This window comes from Typopeltis vanoorti, chromosome 26 (genome assembly GCF_054136105.1).
Source record: "Typopeltis vanoorti isolate ZY-2024b chromosome 26, IOZ_Tvanoo_1.0, whole genome shotgun sequence".
NCBI lineage: Eukaryota > Metazoa > Arthropoda > Arachnida > Uropygi > Thelyphonidae > Typopeltis > Typopeltis vanoorti.
Window position 1 is genome coordinate 23,836,276 of NC_143574.1, and position 18,632 is coordinate 23,854,907.

The following is an 18,632-nucleotide window of genomic DNA, read 5'->3' on the forward strand; positions in this document are numbered from 1 at the left end:
CTAAAAGTGTGAATTTTTACCACTTTCAAGCAAAGTACAGTGAGGATAATACATAATGACAGTGGTTTCTCCCATATGTTTTATATATATATATATATACAGGGTGTTCGGGATAAATTTGACATATTTATAATTAATTATATTTTTCCGTAAGTTACATGTATTAACACACACTTCTCTTCATTTAAAAGTTTGGACCCTTCTTCATTCATATACAAGATGTCAGAAAGGATGGATAGCTGGAACCCACCTGAATCATGGAAGAGAATAACTTGTATCATGATGATTCGTGCCCGCCATCAAAATAAGGATATTACGACTGCTGCCCAATGCTCCCTGAATACAGTAAAAACAATCAGGCATGAACTAGAGACTTGCAATGGTGACTACGAGGATGTAGCAAGAAGAAAGATCCCTAGCAGACGATCTGATTGCGTTCGTACAGCAGAATTCCTCGCAAATCTGCAGGAACAGGTGTTGAAGAACCCTGGCATTGGAATTCGGGCTTTGTTCGTGGAGTTGCTAACTGTAGTCAAGCCCTGGATAACAAGGGTAGCCAATGGTAGGCCGTATGTATGGCAGCAGGATTCGGCCCCTTGCCACACCTCTGGGAAAAGTCAAAAATGGTTGTCTGAAAATTTCTACGACTTCACCAGTCCAAATGTTTGGCCTCCAAACTCCCCAGACCTTAACCCCATGGATTATTTTGTATGGGGCGCAGTTGAAAAAGACACCAATCGCACTTCCAGTAATACAAAAGCCCAGTTAATGGATAAAATTAAAACAGTTTTTGCGGCCCTTCCCAGGGAGACTGTAGCATCAGCTTGTTCGAGGTTCCGAAGCAGAATTGAAGCTGTGATCGATGCTAATGGTGGTTATTTTGAGTAAATCTTGTTGATAGTATTGTAATTAACTCTGCCTGTAATGTTTTTTTGTCAATTCATTAAATTTAATAGATACAAAGAAGATTTTCTTTTTCCTTACGAAACTGTCAAATTTATCCCGAACACCCTGTATATATATATTTGGTCTGGTTGGCCGAGTGGATAGCATATCCACTCTCCAGTCAAAAGGCTGCAGGTTTGAATCACGTCGTAGACATGGATGTTTGTGGAAATACGAGTGGTGGTCGGCAGTAGATAGTGTTGGTGACTGAATGGTGAAGGCAGAGTTGTAGAGCAGGTGCCCTCCCTCGATGAATACTTGGACTCCCTGGAGGTGTCAAATAATAATAATAATATATAAACCATTTTACAATGGTACAATTCATCAGGAACTAACTAGACTTTTTTCTACAAATGAAATATCAGTATAACTTTTCCCAAACTGCCTTTGGCAGAGAGAGAGAGAAAAGGGGGAGGGGGAACTGCATGCTGGTGTTACTAAAATTTTAAAAGGGGATACCAGATACTGAAAGTATAAGAAACACTGGATAGTGGTTACAATCTTTCATGGGATAGGGGGAGGTCATATATATATATATATATATGACTTCCTTATATATAAGATTAGAGGAAACTAGGAAGAAAAAGAGCAAACCTCATAATAATGGTGAGGGAAGTACCACCTGCTGTGTAATGAATATCCCACATTCTGAAGAGAAATATGCATGGAGCAAACATACAAGAAAGAAGAAAAGTTTTATTTACTATGATATATCTTCACACTGAGTTCAGGCAATAAGAGTATACAGATCTGAAATAGTCAGGTAATCTTCAATTACAGTAGGATAAAAAATGAATAACATGTTGAGAGAAAAATGTGAATCAAGGTTGAGCATATTTGATCTGTAAGGTATCAGATGAGAACTACAATAAACTCAAAATTATTGGTAAAAAATAAGTTTGATAAGAACCAAACCTTAAAATTCCAATGGCAAAATCTAAATAAAACATTATTTGATTCAGACAGAAAACTATTTTGATGAACAGCCTATATAGAGAGAAGGAACTTCATGCTGGAAAAGAATAAATCATATTTAAAGTAGTTGGCAAATAAGACAAGCATGTATCTTGGGAGAGATACATGCTTGTCTTAGGAATTATAATAAAATTAAGCTGAGTATGTAAATAGCTAAACACAAGTAATGAGAAGCATTTAGGAAAAACACAGTAGATAAATATCAAGAAAGTATCAAAATTCCGGAAAAAACTAAAAATTTTTAGAAACAGGATAAATAAGTAGGTATGCACAGAATTCAAGATGATAAAGGTAACATGCAAACTGAGTACACCTAAACCTCTTTTTATGCGATAGATACGTTCCTAAAAATTACGCGTAAATAGAACTACTGAAGATTGGTTCCAAACCTGAAATATAAGCAAAATAATGAAAAAACAAACAAACATTAAATTCGTTAGAATCATAAGATTTTTATTTACATTTCATGGAGAACACACATACAGGGTGTTCGGGATAAATTTGACAGTTTCATAAGGAAAAAGAAAATCTTCTTTGTATCTATTAAATTTAATGAATTGACAAAAAAACATTACAGGCAGAGTTAATTACAATACTATCAACAAGATTTACTCAAAATAACCACCATTAGCATCGATCACAGCTTCAATTCTGCTTCGGAACCTCGAACAAGCTGATGCTACAGTCTCCCTGGGAAGGGCCGCAAAAACTGTTTTAATTTTATCCATTAACTGGGCTTTTGTATTACTGGAAGTGCGATTGGTGTCTTTTTCAACTGCGCCCCATACAAAATAATCCATGGGGTTAAGGTCTGGGGAGTTTGGAGGCCAAACATTTGGACTGGTGAAGTCGTAGAAATTTTCAGACAACCATTTTTGACTTTTCCCAGAGGTGTGGCAAGGGGCCGAATCCTGCTGCCATACATACGGCCTACCATTGGCTACCCTTGTTATCCAGGGCTTGACTACAGTTAGCAACTCCACGAACAAAGCCCGAATTCCAATGCCAGGGTTCTTCAACACCTGTTCCTGCAGATTTGCGAGGAATTCTGCTGTACGAACACAATCAGATCGTCTGCTAGGGATCTTTCTTCTTGCTACATCCTCGTAGTCACCATTGCAAGTCTCTAGTTCATGCCTGATTGTTTTTACTGTATTCAGGGAGCATTGGGCAGCAGTCGTAATATCCTTATTTTGATGGCGGGCACGAATCATCATGATACAAGTTATTCTCTTCCATGATTCAGGTGGGTTCCAGCTATCCATCCTTTCTGACATCTTGTATATGAATGAAGAAGGGTCCAAACTTTTAAATGAAGAGAAGTGTGTGTTAATACATGTAACTTACGGAAAAATATAATTAATTATAAATATGTCAAATTTATCCCGAACACCCTGTACATATAATGAATTTTAATAACTTAAAAAAAATATTCATTTCAATTGTTTGCTAAGGATTCTATAAAAAAATTATGTTATTCGCTATCAGTTTCTGACAATAAATGTGAAAGCTTTTGTTTTCGTGAGACTGTAATATCACTAGAACTACTTGATATGGTATTATCGTCATCGACTTCCACCTCAACTTGTGGAATTCTTCTTGTCATGTCTTGAACAAAAGTACCACTGGTTGTTTCAGTAGTTTTAGGCATGAACTCAATTATTAATCGCTGTGTTGATGCTTTAGATAAGTCGCGATATATTTCTCTGTATGAAGACATTATTAACAACTTAAGCTCGCGTGAAAACTTCCCAGCACGTTCTTCATTTGGATAATGTCGGGCAAAATAATTGCTTAAATTACTGGCCAGTTTAAGACCTTCTTTAATTATATCAGCAATGAAAGTAGGATTACCTTGATCATTATCATTAACTTCTTTGCTTTCAGGAGTCTCAGAAACAATCTCCACTATTTCGTCTCTTAGAGGTTTATCAATTAACAATTCTTCGATATCTGCCGACGTAAAATCATCGAATCCTTCTCTGCCAATTTCACATTCCAAACTTATTATATTGGGGAATTCTGCAGTATGGTTGAAGGGAACAGGAGCATTCTCTTTAACACATGTGGGCCAAATAGCTTTCCAGCATGCATTCATAGTTTCTGGTCTCGATTCAGATAACGATAACCAAACCTGATCAATACAATCCATAACTGAAAATTTTTTCCACACATCCATAACTGACAGTGTTTCATCATCATTTAGCTTGTTCAAAACGTACTGAAATGTTCGTCTGACATAATATGTTTTAAAAGTCGCAATTATACCCTAATCTAGAGGTTGTAGCAATTATGTGGTATTGGGCGGCAGAAAAAAAAATTGCACATTTGGGTGTTCTATGGTAAGATGACCAGGTGCATTATCAAGAATTAAAAGCACTTTAAATGGGAGACCCTTGTCATTCAAATAGCATCTAACTTCTGGCACAAAATGTTTATGGAACCACTCAGTGAAAATATCAATGGTCACCCAAGCTTTTCTGTTGGCCATCCAATGAGCTAGCAATTTTTGAAAATCTACACCTTTCATTGGCCATGGCCTTAATGATCGATTTATGAGCAGTGGTTTTAATATCCGATCTCCTAAAGCATTCGAACAAAATAGGAGTGTTATGCGATCCTTTGCTGCTTTGAACCCACCAACAGTTTTTTACATTTTTGATAAGTAAGTTATGTTTGGCATTTTTTTGTTAGAAAAGGCCAGTTTCATCCATATTCCAAATTTGTTCACGAGTGTAACCTCCATCTTTAATTCTTTTAGCAAGTTTTTGTGGAAATGATTTAGCAGCTGTTTCATCAGCAGAAGCCATTTCACCTTTAATTTTTATATTATGAAGGGCATGTCTTTTAATACACTTAACCAGCCAACCATTGCTTGCATGAAATTCATATTTTTTCCTCGATTGAGATGAAGTATCTGGCTGCAGTTTTTTAATCTGCTCATAAAATGAACAGATCAAAAAAGATAATGTACAAAATTCTTTTTTGTACATTATCTTCTATCCAAATCACTAAAGCTTTTTCGGCCTTTTCTAGAACAACATCTCTTGTTGATAATTTCGCACTCCATTTTGTACCAGAACATACCGCTTTTCTAATAGTCTCTTCATTTTTCTTTATAGATCTGACAGTTGATTCACGGACTCCAAAATGCTTACCCACAGCCGTCGCACCTTCCCCAGTTTGAAGACAATCTAAAATTTGAATTTTTATATCCAAGGAAACGGCTTTCCATTTTTTATATTTTTTTGGTTATCGGCAACATCATGTGAGGGCTGGATTAAAATCTTCGGTTAATGAAATGAAAGTTTGAAAATTACATATAGCTTACCATTTATTATTTCTTAATTTTATAATGCGATTTTTATTTTGATTTCACTTAAAAAATGCACATACAAAAAATGCGGTAACTGTGTTGTCTACTCAAACACCAAATTCAAACTGCTAAGAACTGCTTTTTTTATGCGCAGTCAGTTATATATTGTAATTCGGGGAATTCCCAATAAATGAAATTCGTAAGAATTTAGAATTTTCTTAATTGAAACGAGAATGCAATTCTACAAAATTTTCAGAATTTTTTTGAATTACGGATTTTTATCTAACTTAGACTTTAGGTTGGTCGCGTAAAAGTGAATAAAAATCATGTAAAAAAAAATTATCTTTGATATCCCAATTCGCGCAACTTCGAATTAAAAAAATTCGAAAGTAAAAAAAAATTCGCATAAAAAGAGGTTTAGGTGTATATTGCGAATGTCAAGAAAAATTCTTAAATGAGATAAGTACTTAGAGAAAATTGGTAGAATAGTCAAGAGAAATGCTATGAGGAGTGTATACTCGAATACACAACATAGAACAAGCCATTCTGAAACCTGAAATATAGAAAAGGCAGATGGAGTACATGATATTCAACAGAATTCTCAAATACGAAGAAAATGTTTTACTGTAGTTTGATTGTATAATTCAGAAGGACTAATCAGAGGATCAAATTACAGATGATTAGAGAAGAGCTCTCATGGTACCTATCTATAAAATGAGGAATAAAACTAAATCTGTGGACTACAGAACAATTTCCTACTGGGCATTTCAGGTGAGATGAATGCAAATATATTTAAGTAAAAGTTAAGAACAACTGCTGAAAAATTTGGGGAAGAACAAGTTAGATTCAGGGCAAAGACGTTGACATGAGCAGATTTTTTATTTTAAGTAAAAATCTACAAATCAAGAAATCAGAGTTTTGTAGATTGGGAAAAGGAATGTGATAAATTGCCAAGAAAAAGCTATTCAAAATACTACAATTATATGACGTAAATGAGATATTAAAGTGAGCTACATACAGCCTATATAATCAAGTTTTAAATCAAGCATATCATCATCATCAAATTCCTGCCATGTACCCTCAAGGGGTGTACAGGATATGATAGTACTACATGAAAAATTTATATCATTACTAACTTCCTATCTACAATTTTCCTCCAAATCAGTCTATTACTTGTTAAGACTTCAACATTACCAGATCTTATATTTCTATCCTCTAAGGCACTTTGTACTGTTACAATCCACCTATATCTTGGTCTTCCTCTGGGTCGTTTTCCTGCCAACTTGGCAGAGAACACTTGTTTTGCTAATCTTTCATCGCCCATTCTGTTTAAGTGACCATACCACCTGAGATTAGCTCTGCTAATGCATTCCTGGATGCTGATAATGTCAAGTTCTTTCCTAATATTCCTGTTTTTAATATGATATTGCCATTGATGCCATTTGTTCATGCCTCTAATCTTTCTCAGGACTCTCATATCTGCGGTCTCTAGTCTTTAGTCAAGTGTTTTACTTCTGACTCAGCTCTCAGATCCATAAGTTAAAAACTGGTTTGAACACAGCTGTATACAGCTAATTTAGTGTTCCAACTAATTTCTCTCTTATTCCATATGAATTTATTCAATTGACTTCCTACCATACCAACTTTGTTGATTCTGTTGTCTATTTCCATATTTAATTTACCATCTTCACTAAAAATCGTGCCTAAGTAGCTGAAATGTTTTACTTGTTCTACAGGTTCTCCATTCACAACACAGGTGACATTTTCAACGATTCTACCTATTTTCATTGTCTTTGTCTTTTTATTGCTGACTTTCATACCATATCTATTACAACAGTTATTCAATTTAGTCAGGGAATTTTGCAAACTTGTAACGGATTTATTTAGAAGTATAACATATCCGCATAAAGCAAACAGCTGACATTAACATCTCCAATTCTGATATCATGTTTATTACCACTTTCCTTCATAATGTGATCCATACAGATAATGAATAACAGAAGGGATAATGTACATCCTTGTCTCACACCAGATTTAACATTAAACCATCTTCCTGTGCTTTATTCAATTCTAACTGCTGACTTACAACTCAAATAAACACTAAGTATTGCTTGATATAATGTCCCATTGACACCATATAAATGTAGAGTATTGAATAGCTTCACTATTGGCATCTTGTCATATGCCTTTTCCAAACTGACAAAACTTAAATACAGATCTTTGTTATATCCCCATGATTTCTCCACTATTTGTCATAAAGTGAAGATCTGATCCTGACAGCCTCTTTTTGACCTGAATCCAGCTTGTTCTTCACCAAGCTTTTCTTCCACAATTCTTCTCAACTCTTTCTCAAGTATACGTGAATAAATCTTACCACAAACATTCAGCAGGGAAATACCTCTGTAATTCTCACATTCAGTTTTATTTCCCTTTTTATATATGGGTACTATGAGAGCTCTACTCCAATCGTCTGGAATTCTTCCCTTTGTCCAAGCAATCTGAACTATGTAGTGCAGCCACTGTAAGACTTTTATACCACCATATTTCAGCATTTCTGGTCGAATATCATCTACTCCTGCTGCTTTTCCACATTTCAAGCCTTTGATGGCTTTTTCTACTTCAAGTATGGATATGTATTCCTGACTGCATGCCTGGTAAGTGTTTTTTTTATCAATGTGCTGTCATCACTGCTTGTTTCATTTAGCAGTTTTTCAAAGTAATTACTCTATACTTCAAGGATATCTTTTTCTCCTGTTTTCATGTCACCTTTATCATCTCTAACTCCTTTTACAGCACTCTTTCCTCCATTCCTAAGCTTCTTCAACAACCTCCAGAATATTTTGCCACCTTCTTGATATTTATTTTCTATATTCTTGCCAAAGTCCTCCCATGACTTTTTAGCTAGTTTTACACACTGTTTAGCTTTCTTACATTTGTCTCTGTATTCTGTAAGAGTAAAAGCTGACTTATTTGCCAGGAACTTTTGATATGCTTTCTTCTTTTCCATCACTGCGTCTTTAACTTCCTGTGTCCACCAGGGAGTTCTGATTTTTTTATCCTTGCAGACAATTTCACCACATGCCTCTCTAGCTGAATGAATCAGGGTTTTCTTCAAGCCTTGCCACTGAATCTCCAAGGTTTGGTTCCTGTTCTCAAACTCTTTCATTTTTCCTTCAATAATCTTTGTGTATTTTAGTCTACAGTTCACATCTGAGAGCTGCTCAACTTCTATTCGATTTAAAACTTTCTTACATGTTATTCTTTTCAATATGAAATTCAATTTTATGCTACTCAAGACTAAATGGTGATCATTTTCAATTTCAAATCATCTATACACTCTGGTGTCCTACACCAGGGAGAAAACATCACTATCAACAATAACATAGTCAATGAGACTTTTCTTATTCCTTGCCTCTTCTCTCCATGTGAATTTGTGCACATTTTTATGTTGGAACATGGTGTTAGTAATCACCAGTCATGTCCTGAGCAGAAATCCAACAGGTATTTGCCATTATTATTAGCTTTGCCATTATTATTTGCTCTTTTCTCCAAATTTTCTCAAAACATTTTTGTATGTCTGACAATCACTTCCTACTCTGCTATTTAGATCTACAAGGACCAACTTTTCCTTTTTCATTGTGTCAGTAGCGTTCTCTAGAGCCTCAAAAAATTCCTCCGCTTCTACCTTAGTAGAACCTTCTGTGGGACAATAGGCAGAAATAAGTCTCATTGTCCAGTTCCCCATTCTGATATTTGGCCGAAATCACTCTACTTGACACTACCTGCCATTCAAGAAGATGAGCCTCATATTTTGTGTTGAATACCATGGCTACTCCTTCTTTTCCTTGAATGTCATTGCCTGAATATAACATTTTGTATTTATTGCTCAGAAAGATCTCGCCAGTTTTTGTCTTTTTTGTTTCAGTCACCCCTATTATGTCGATCTGGTACTTATCTAATTCCTCAGCTAGCTCCATTTCTTTGCCATTCAGGCTTCTTATGTTCACAGTACTGATCTTTAACTCTGGTGATGTTGAGTTGGGGGATGTTTTCAGATTTGTTTCAGTAGCTGACTTTTTGTTGTTCGCCCTGGTTCCCCGGCAAAAACAACAGGGCCCTTGTTTAACCGGGCAATGCCCCAGCCGGCATGAAATTTTGTCATGCTGTACCATCATTTTGTTTTTTGGTTTAACCAATAGGAATACAATTTGGTCGGCTAAATCTCAAATTGCAAGCCCATCCTCGTTCATTCAGTATCTAGGTAGATACCCAACAGGGTGCATCACGAGAAGGTGAGGATTGGACATTAAGTCAGAAGCCCTGGTCGGTTCTTCGCATTCCTTTAAAGGCTATGTGGAGGTCTCCTCTCACATAGGCTTTAAAGTCATTAAACAAAACAAATGAAAGCAGACCTGGAGATCACCAAATTAATAATTGGTGATCTCCAGTCATCTAATAATTACCTTAATTGAATACTCTACATGAGAGATAGTTGTGGAAAGTTTTTCTGCTTGGTTATAATGCATATTATACTTGACAAGAAGTTATATTTTTGTTTTAGTCCTATACCCAAGCATAAGTTTGAAGTAACTTAACAGCCTGTTAGAAAAACTTCTCATCAATTGCTGCATGAAAGCCCAACTACTGTTGCAAAATTAAGCACAATTATTACAAAATATGTTATTTTTTTTATTATGTTAGCTCAGTAATAATACAGAGCTTATCTACTCTGAAAGCTACTTAAACTCTAAGTATGGGCATCGTATTAGAATTGCCATTTCAATTTTTGTCATAGTCAATATCTGTACAAAAATAAAATAAATCATAAAAGAAAATTTCCAAAATTCATTAAAATTCTATAAAGTCAAAATCATTGTTTTTTTTTTTTTTTTTTTTTTTTTTAAGTTCATAATCAGCAAAAGCATCATTTGGTCAAATCATGAGAATTCACTGTAAATGTTAAACATACATTTTGGCAAATACAAAGCTTAGTAACATCTGATATTGCTGTCTTAGACTCCCTGGCATTACCATATCAACAGTGAGATTAAATACAAATTGTACTCATATAGCTAGCTCCAATAAGTTTCCTATTTTTAAAGTAATCTTTATTTATTTATTTTATAATTAGTAATGGTATCTTACTGTCACATACATACTGACCTTGATTTATCTGATTTTCTTTTATCTCCTTCATTTGAGCTTTAAGACTAGTTCGATGGGTTTGTTGTTCTTCTAACTGTCGTAATAACTGGTCTCGTTCCATTTCCAACTGCCTCACAGAAGCAGACAACGATGCTACCTATAATTTATGCATTTTAAACATAATTTTAAAATTTTCTAAAAAGTATTGTATTAATCACATTTTTAATCATCATCACAAAATTCCTGATATATATATATATATTCCAGGGGTATATAGGATACTATTACAGTGTTACATGATTAAGTTTACTTTATTAGAAACGCATTATTACAATATCGGGTACAGCTTTTCTGGAGAGTGTGGATGTGTGTTGTGTTTGTGCCCAAATAGGCTCAATGTTGAAAGTCAATGCAAGAATAGAAAATTGATCCTGACTAGAGATTTGAATGTTATCAAAAGTAAGGGAGAGATTAAGTAAGATCTTTCTTCCATAAAAAAGCACTAGTGGTTTACAATCTTGAAGCTTTATTCAATTGAGCATTATATGGTTTTTCAAATGAAGACAGGAACTGAGTGCATTATCATCAGGAAAACTGGATAGGATTTGAAGTTGGTACAAGAAAGTCATTAATGTATATATAGGAGGAATAATGTGGACGAAAGTATAGAACCTTGGGGTACCCCAACATTGGCAGAGAAACTAATGAGAAGAAGTTGAAAGTTTATTTTTCACTTGGTTAGACTATAATAAATTTAGTTTAATCCTTTATCCAGAGCAAATCCTTTATTCTAAATCCTGAGTAATTTAATAAAAAGGTGGCACACCTTTTGGCAACTCCTATAGGTAGAGATGATCTCGCCACTGCTTCTGCCTGGTATCTTCACTTCTGGACCTGGCTCCCACTGAAGAGACCTAAATAAAGGTCGAAACTAGTCTGGGTAGTGGCCCTTCCCTTTAATGCATAACATTACACATATCCGCAAGGAGATACTGACATAGGAGTGATGTTAGCTTGGTCCACCTTTGCTACGAGTTGCCTGGTGTTGTACTACCTTACCCCAGTCCTGTACAGATAAAAATGTATCATCCTTAGCTTTTGGACACCAGTGTAGTTCTGATAATCAGCATATGCTCTATAGTTTGTAACTGGGGTAGTGAGTGCATCTAATGTGAATTTAAAGGAAAGTATAACAGTTGGTTTAGGTGATTTATAACCACCCTTGATGAGTCCCTGACTCCTTCGAGATCTCAGAGAATAATAATATAATAACTCATACCTGTGTAACCACAACATATGCCTAACTTCAAGTATATTTAGTTAAAATTTAAAACATGTAGCAAAAAATATCGACAGTGTTCTTCATAAAACTCAGCTATTCAGTACTGAAGCAGAAATGTTTCAGACATATATAGAATGTTCCAGAGGTTTTACTTGGCAACTGTGAGTTTCACACAAACAAGGAATAGCTTTTCATTTAATATTCACTCAAAAATCCCAAAACCACAACAGTAAATATATACGAACTTCTCAATATAAGGAATCCACAAAATACAGCAATTCATTCCTTATATTTTTTCTTATTTCTTAAATTAATTATTTGCAACTCTACCTTATATCCTTCAGTCTGTTTCCATTTTTTAACTTTATAAGAATAGGCTAGGAGGTAATTTATTATGTCTACACACAAATGCCAGGAGCATCAGAAACAAAGGGGCTGAGTTCGTTGCTTTATTGAATACAATGTGGCCAAAGATTGTTGGCATTAGTGAAACATGGCTATCAGAATCAGATATGGTAAGTGGGATCAAGCATAATGGGTATATTATTTTTAGGAATGACAGAACAGATAGGAGAGGAGGAAGAGTAATACCAGTGGCACACCCGGGGAGGGGGTAAACCAAGGAAAACACTAGAAAATTTTCCAAAAATCTTTTCCTAATTAAAATTCATTTTTTTTTATTTATGTTGTGTCTTCTCTTTCTATACTACTTATGAATTAGCGGTCACAATAAGGTGGGAATACCCTATAGCTCTCAGGAATCACAGACACTGTGAACTCAGGCGAACAAAGTAGTGCTTGGGTGGACTGAGTGTTACTACATTTGCCTGAACCAGGCTAGAGGAGATCATGGGTATCATGTATTGGCAATCACTGCAGATGCTGTCACAGGTCGTATGCAATGTGTAGTGTGTATTCTCAAATCATCTACTCAATACGCCCCCCCCCCCCCAAATAAAATCTTGAGTGCTCTCTCCCCTCCACGATTAAATCCTGAATACTACTAATGATATCAGATGATTTAAATCCAGTTAGAGTAGAAACGCAAGAAAACAATGATGGTAACAATGTCCCATGTAGCAGTGAGTTTGAGTCTATTTGTTTGAGTCTACAAAACTGCAGCTCAGTTGAAGGTAATGAAGAAATGCATTACCAATTTAGCCTTATGGGTACCAAATGAGTGATCATTATACATGACAAATTATCCAAACATTGATTGTGTAGAAGAGAAATTTCATGATAAGAATGAAGAGGAATTTACCGAACTGTTGCGAGACAACTTTCTCAAGTAGCATGTGAAAGAAGGAACTCTAGGCCAAAGAGGGTTGGATTTGCTTAGTGTCAGAAGGGGTTTATGTTAAGAATATGACTATTTTACCACCCACTGGTGACAGTGATCATGCCTTGCTTTCTTGGGAGGTATGCAATTATATTGATGTTCCCATTAGAAAAGGTTACAAAATGAATGACAAACTGGAAATTATGATCGACTTAGGAGAATACTATCTTTGGTTCCATGATATCAGTTACTTAATGGAATAAATGTCAGCAATGGGAATCTTTGAAAAAGTGCTTAAATGAAACAGTATCTGAATTTATCCCTAGTGTTCGAAGAATGAATAGGTTGGAAGCAAAATGGATGTGCAACCTCATTATGCAAGTGATCCACAAGAAGATGATGTGGAAAGAATATCATGAGAATAAAAGTGATATGAGTTATGAAATATATAAAGCTAAGGCCAGAAAAGTAACGAGTATTGTCCAGAAAGCTAAACGAAAGTAGAAAAAGAAATTGACTCTGCAAGCTAAAGGCAATTCAGAAGAATTTTATCCTTATGCCACAAGCAAAAGAAAGAATGAATATGCAAGAATAACTTTACTGAATGCAGATGGTACTCTAATGTTAGAAACTGAGATTGTTCAATTAATGAGTGCTCGCTTCACTAAGATATATCAACCAGGTAAATGTAACATGGTGCATAGTGCTACTGTTACATTGGGTGAAGAGTTAGATGTACATGAAAATGAGGTTGAAGAGCTGTTTAATAACCTGAATAAAAATTTGTCTATTGGGACAAATGGAATATCAGCCTAAAGGAATGTTCAGCCAAATTGGCTAGGCCTTTCACGTTTGTATAACTTCAGTCTCAGCTCAGGAAATTTAACACAGGAATGGAAGAAATGTGTTATAGTTCCATTATACAAATGTGGTGCAAAAACTGATATGTCTAATTACCAACCTATCAGTATTTCTGGTGTGATAGTTGAAGATTTTAGGGAAGTTAGTAAAAACTTGCATGCACAATGGGTAGACAAACATGCTATACCCTGCAAACAGCAGCTGGGGTTTACTAAAGGAAGGTTATGTTTTAGCAATTTGCTCATAGGTTATAACAATGTTATAGCCGAGTTGGATAAAGGGAATGGATATACTATGATAATGTTGGATTTTTCTAAGGCATTTGATAGGATATCACACCAAAGGCTGTTGTATAAACTGGATAATATGGGATTGGAATGTAAACTCTTAACTTTGATCTGGGTATATTTGACAGACAGATATCAAAAAGTGATATACAGTTGGTGTGAAACTACTAGATTTAAGGTAACCAGTGGTGTACCTCTGGGTTCAGTCCTTGGGCCATTATTCTTCAATCTATACATTAATGACATCATGCAGGGTCTAACATCAGATGTGCAATTTTCAATGGTGCTGATAGTTTCAGATTGCACGATATGTATGGTTTCATACATATCATGCTGGTATACAGCATTTGTGGATGGTGTTTGAAATAGTGAACTGATTTTTAAAACTTAATTTTGTGCCCTCCCCCCCCCCCTTTTTTTTGGTGCCTTTACTTCTCTCGCACAGACATCAAATTTATCTCCCATCCATGATGGTTACATACCTATAGTGCTGCACAACTATGGAAATGAAACAATTGAGTTGCAATTCTTACTGCGTAAAACAGATGGAAATGAAACAGTTCATTAACTACTCAACTAGTTTTGTGAAATTCACATGTTTCACCACATTAGGAGAAAAACAACAGTGAATAAATTTAAAAAAAAGTAGATTAAAAACAGGTAATATGCACAATGAAATATTTGAAAGCAGGAACAGCAATGGGAAGCATGCATGAGATATAAAAGTATTTCTTGGTCTGTGGTCTTCGGTGAACTAGACGCAACTATATGTGTATCATGTTTAATGAGAGAAGACTAAACTTGATAAAAAACCATTCCTTGTTTCTTGTTGCACTGTTGAAGGTGCTTAATTATTTTCGCCAACTCCTGCTCATAAGAAGAATCTGTAATCTATTTGGAATACTTGATGTTTAGTTTTGGTCCTGATTTGGGTTTTCTTTTGTTCTCCACATCCTCGATGTGTTCAAGACCTGCATGCCTCTTGCAACTTGCTTGAGTCCTATGCAGCACAACCCACTGGTATAGCTGATTTGTAGACACCATGTTTTTTATGTGGTGGATGAGGAGGTTTTGGAGGTTTAAGGAAATTAGAGATCTTGCTGAGGTAGCCTTGATATCTTATCAAGGCTACACTTTTACCTAAACTCATTCTCTAATTTATCAATGATTTTTTCTCACCAACATCCAATCCTATTCATAGTACACTCCATTCCTCTTCATCATTCACAAGAGCTTGTAATACTCAGATGACTGAAGCTTCAAGATCTTCTATGGCTAGTACATGAAACACTAATCTTATAGAAAGACCATGCCTCACTCTCACTTTTTGATAACCCTCTGATCACCAAGATTAGTTTTCTCTTCTTGAGCTGACTTTCACATTTAGACTATCTTAGCATCAACACATTATGTTCATAGTCTGTTCAGTCTCAAAAAAAAAAAAAACATTTCTCTTTAGCTCAACTCTTAATACTTCATAAATCTCAAATCTACCCAGCCTTTGAATACTGTTCTCATGACTGGGATGGTGCATCAAAAACTTCCCTTAGAATGCTATATTGTATACAGTAGAAATCTGTTTGTTCAACAGAAGATCCCCTTCTCCCACCGACTCCCTCCTACTTCTTTATCATAAGCTATGTTATGTCTTTTCTGTCAGTATTTCAAGAGAAGCTGTTCCACCGAACTGGATGCCACTATTACTCCACCTCCCTCTCATAAATGTACAAACACAGGCAGCTGCTGGTCAATATCCATAAACCATTCACTCACCAAACCAACTCTTCATCCTCTTCCTTATCTCTATCCTTTGGAACAGTCTTCCTATACATACAATGCATACAACCTTCGACTCTTCAAAGAATGCACACACTTTAACAGATTCCTTCCTTCTCCCAATTGTCTGCCCACATATGGCACTGCACTGCACTGTTATAGGTTTTGAGACCTCTTGTGAACAATGTTTATATGTTGTGTGTTATGTTCTATCGAGTCGTTTTCGACTCCTGGTGATTCTATGAACATACACTCTCCATTCAGATCTGTCCCTGGGCATATCTTTCAGAATTTCCAGGTGCATTCCAGCTGCTTCTTTTAACTCTATCCACCCATCTAATTCTTGGTCTTCCTCTTCTCCTGCTTCCATCAACCTTAGCAAGCATCATCATCTTCTCCAGACTGTCATTTGCTCGCATAATATGTCCAAAATATGACAATTTTTGCCCAACTCTGAAAATTAAACAATGTGGAAAAGAAGGGAAAATAGCATAAAGGAGGTGAGACTCCAAGACTGAGGTAGCACATTATTAACCAATCAGTATCTCAGGTGTGGTGTTCAAGGTATTGGAGGAGTTTGTTAAGAGAAAAATCCAGGAATGGGTAGACAGGAATGGGATACTATATGAGGAGCAACATGGTTTTGTAAAGAGTTGGTCATGCCTGAGTAACTCACTTTTTATAATACAGTGACAGATGAGTTGAATAAAGGCAATGAGCAATGCAGGACTTTGGAAAGGCTTTTGACAGGATACCACATGAAATTCTGATAAATTGCAGCAAATGGGTATAGAGATGAAGTTGGTGACGTGGATAAGAGGACAGTTGATAGAAAGAGAGACAAAGATACTAGACAGTTTATTCAAGAGTAGAGCCTGTTCAGTAACAGGCGTGTAACTAGTGGCAATGACGCACGGTTTTGTACTTGCACTTGAGCCATTTCTATTTAATTGTACATTAATGATATAGGAAATGATCAGAGAAGAAATATTCAGTTGTTTAATGATGATGCAAAATTGAGTAGAGCAACAATGAGTGAAGATGATGTTAAAATTTTGGATTTAATCAGATTGGCAGTATGGACAAAGGAGATGGAATATCAGTTTAATGTAGCAAAGCATAAGGTTATGCATTTTGAGGAGAAAAGATTACTAGCTGTATACCTACTGATGAAATTATACTCCAAGAAATTAATGAAGTCAGACATCTGAGGATGTTGGTGGATAGCAAGTTGAAGTTTAGAGGGCATACACCATACTGCAAAAGTGACTAAAACAACTCATCAGATTACTTGGTTACTGAAGAATACCATGATGAGCAGAGATAAGCAAGTTATTATATTTCTTTATAAGCCTTGATAAAATTCCATCTTGACTGCTGTACACAGATCACCCTGGGCTTCTTGGGGATGAGAAAGTAGAGAGGATCTAGAAGCAAGTCACCAAGATTGTGGCAGATCTACAGAATGCACCTAATGAGGATAAGATAAAATCCTGTGGATTACAGAAATTGGTTGACAGGCAGAAAGGGAGTTATATGATTCAGTGATGTACACTGCTGAAAACCTTTTAAGGACTGATACAGAGGAAGTATTTCAGAATAGGTCTAGTGGTGGAAGAACTAGAGATCATCCTTAGAAATTGAAAAAAAAAAATGTGTTAACAAGGGAGTGAGGATTAGATTTTTTGCTTGATGAATGGTGAATAAATGGAATAGGTTACTGGAGTCTGTAATGAGTTCCATGATTGTAAATAAGTTCAAAGCAAAGCATGATAAATATTGTGGAAATACTGGATAGTGCTAAGCATAATGTTTAAGGCCTCCCTTGATGAGTTTATGAACTCCACAGATTTCTCCATGTAATAATAATAATTATCACATATTCTTCTTATGCATTAGGTTTAATGTTCTGTCATAGTCAAGTAACTTGACCTCACAGAAACGTAATAAATGTTATGAAATACAAAATTTTTTTCTACAAAAGATTGTCAATTGCATGCATGCATTTGGCCTTACAGGAAGAAAAACCTGAGTTTCTACAAAAAAAAAAATCTCACAAATTCCATAAAAGACCAGGAAACTCACTTTCAATGGTAGGTGAACTGTCTGGTCATCTGATAATCCAAACAGTTGTTTATTAGTTGAAAAGTCCTAATAAAGGTTCTTTGCATCCAGGATGGGATTCAAACCTAGATCTTGAATAAATGAAGGACTTACCAGATCATTTTTTTTTGATGAATCACGCTCCTCTTTATTACTGTCCACCCTGTAAACAGTGTTTTCAGCCTGTCTAGCTAATACCATTCTCAATTCTGTGTTCTGCGCTGATAAAGCATTAATTCTGTCCTGAAAGAAGAACAAAATATTTTAAATTCAAACGACAAATGCTTTGAAAGTTAGAAGCTATGGTACTACAACTTTAAACAATAAACATAAGTTTAAAAACATCTAATCAACTAGATAACTAATTACTGGAAGATCCCATTTGGAAGAATCACATTTTTCAAAAAGGTGCTATTATATAAGCATGCTTCTACTGAATGTTAATGACTTATCTGTTGATTGATTTGAGAGAAAAACATGTTAGACACAGAAATAGGCAAAAAATAATAATATAATATAATTATAATAATTATTATTATTGAACTTCCATGGATGACCCAGTGTTCTCTCCTAACCTTCCATATAATGTAAAATTTAATCTGACGATTTCCTATAACATCAAATCAACAGTTTATAGACCTCAATCATATCACCCCTCTTTTG

General features: G+C 35.4%; 1 protein-coding gene across 3 annotated transcripts in view; it reads right to left on the reverse strand.

Annotated features, from left to right (window-relative positions):
* Nucleotides 1-18,632, reverse strand: part of LOC150092414 (golgin subfamily A member 2-like) — a 380,033-nt gene that overhangs the window by 85,561 nt on the left and 275,840 nt on the right. For all 3 annotated transcript variants that reach the window (XM_090415174.1, XM_090415173.1, XM_090415175.1), the window contains exons 17-18: nucleotides 18,084-18,212; nucleotides 10,400-10,538 (exon numbers count right to left, since the gene is read on the reverse strand). In XM_090415174.1, coding sequence (XP_090271300.1) covers nucleotides 10,400-10,538; nucleotides 18,084-18,212 — 268 coding nt within the window. The remainder of the gene's footprint in view (nucleotides 1-10,399; nucleotides 10,539-18,083; nucleotides 18,213-18,632) is intronic.